Source organism: Myotis davidii, unplaced genomic scaffold, assembly GCF_000327345.1.
Source record: "Myotis davidii unplaced genomic scaffold, ASM32734v1 scaffold501, whole genome shotgun sequence".
NCBI lineage: Eukaryota > Metazoa > Chordata > Mammalia > Chiroptera > Vespertilionidae > Myotis > Myotis davidii.
This window is the reverse complement of record NW_006291208.1, coordinates 381,708-382,621: the sequence shown is the minus strand read 5'-3', so window position 1 is coordinate 382,621 and position 914 is coordinate 381,708. Positions and strand designations below refer to the sequence as shown.

At 44.3% G+C, this 914-nt stretch overlaps 1 protein-coding gene across 2 annotated transcripts in view; it reads left to right on the top strand.

The window, feature by feature from the left end:
• Nucleotides 1-671, top strand: part of RAB18 (RAB18, member RAS oncogene family) — a 35,444-nt gene extending 34,773 nt beyond the window's left edge. Inside the window, exon 8 of one of the 2 annotated variants that reach the window (XM_015564360.1) lies at nt 408-671. In XM_015564360.1, the coding sequence (XP_015419846.1) occupies nt 408-487 (80 nt within the window). In that variant the 3' untranslated portion in view covers nt 488-671. Of the gene's footprint in view, nt 1-403 lie in introns of both variants that reach the window. The other variant, XM_015564359.1, reaches the window with a different exon arrangement.
• Nucleotides 672-914: the final 243 nt, after the last annotated feature.

The following is a 914-nucleotide window of genomic DNA, read 5'->3' as shown; positions in this document are numbered from 1 at the left end:
AGTAAATGGTTCAGGGATAGGCACCTTACCCGGATCATGCTACTTATTAAAAGACTAGAGGCCCAGTGCACAAAATTCGTGCGGGGGGGTGTGTGTCCCTCAGCCCAGCCTGCACCCTCTCCCCTGGGACCCCTCGAGGGATGTCCGACTGTACTTTTTTAGGCCTGATCCTAGCAGTCAGACATCCCTCGCTCTCACAATCCAGGACTGCTGGCACCCAACTACTTACCTGCCTGATCACCCCCTAACCACTTCCTGCCAGCCTGATCAATGCCTAACTGCCCTCCCCTGCAGGCCTGGTCCCCCCCAACTGCCCTCCCCTGCCGGCCATCTTGTGACCACATGGGGGCAGCCATCTTGTGTGTTGCAGTGATGGTCAATTTGTATATCACCTCTTTATTAGATAGGATGTTTGCTGAGGCTTTTTCAGGAACTGCTGATGAAGACACTGTCTTGGAGATGGTGTGGTATGAGGATTCACGTCTGACCTTGCTGCAGCTCATTTTTCTAACATGAAGGAGCCAGCCTGAGGGCAGTACCAAGAAAAGGAGAGGGATTCTAACTTGGAACCCTGAAGCAATTTGGAACCTCCATCAAATTGGAACAGAAGTCAGATTATTTCTGCACTTTTTACTTATAAGAGCCAATAAATTCCTTTTTTGTTGAAGCCAGTTTGAGTTGGATTTTCATTTTTTCTTACAACCAAATGTATGCTGTGTAAGTGCATATGTAGGGGTTCTTTATCCATTAGGCTCAATGTGTTGATGAAAGCCAATATTGTTAAGTAACAATATTTTAGTGAGGTATCTTCATATATTTGTGAATATATACATATAAGTGAGTTAACTTCATACGTATGATTTTAAAGATCTATTGTTTTATAGGGTCTCATGGTTTTTTTTTTTTCTTTTTTT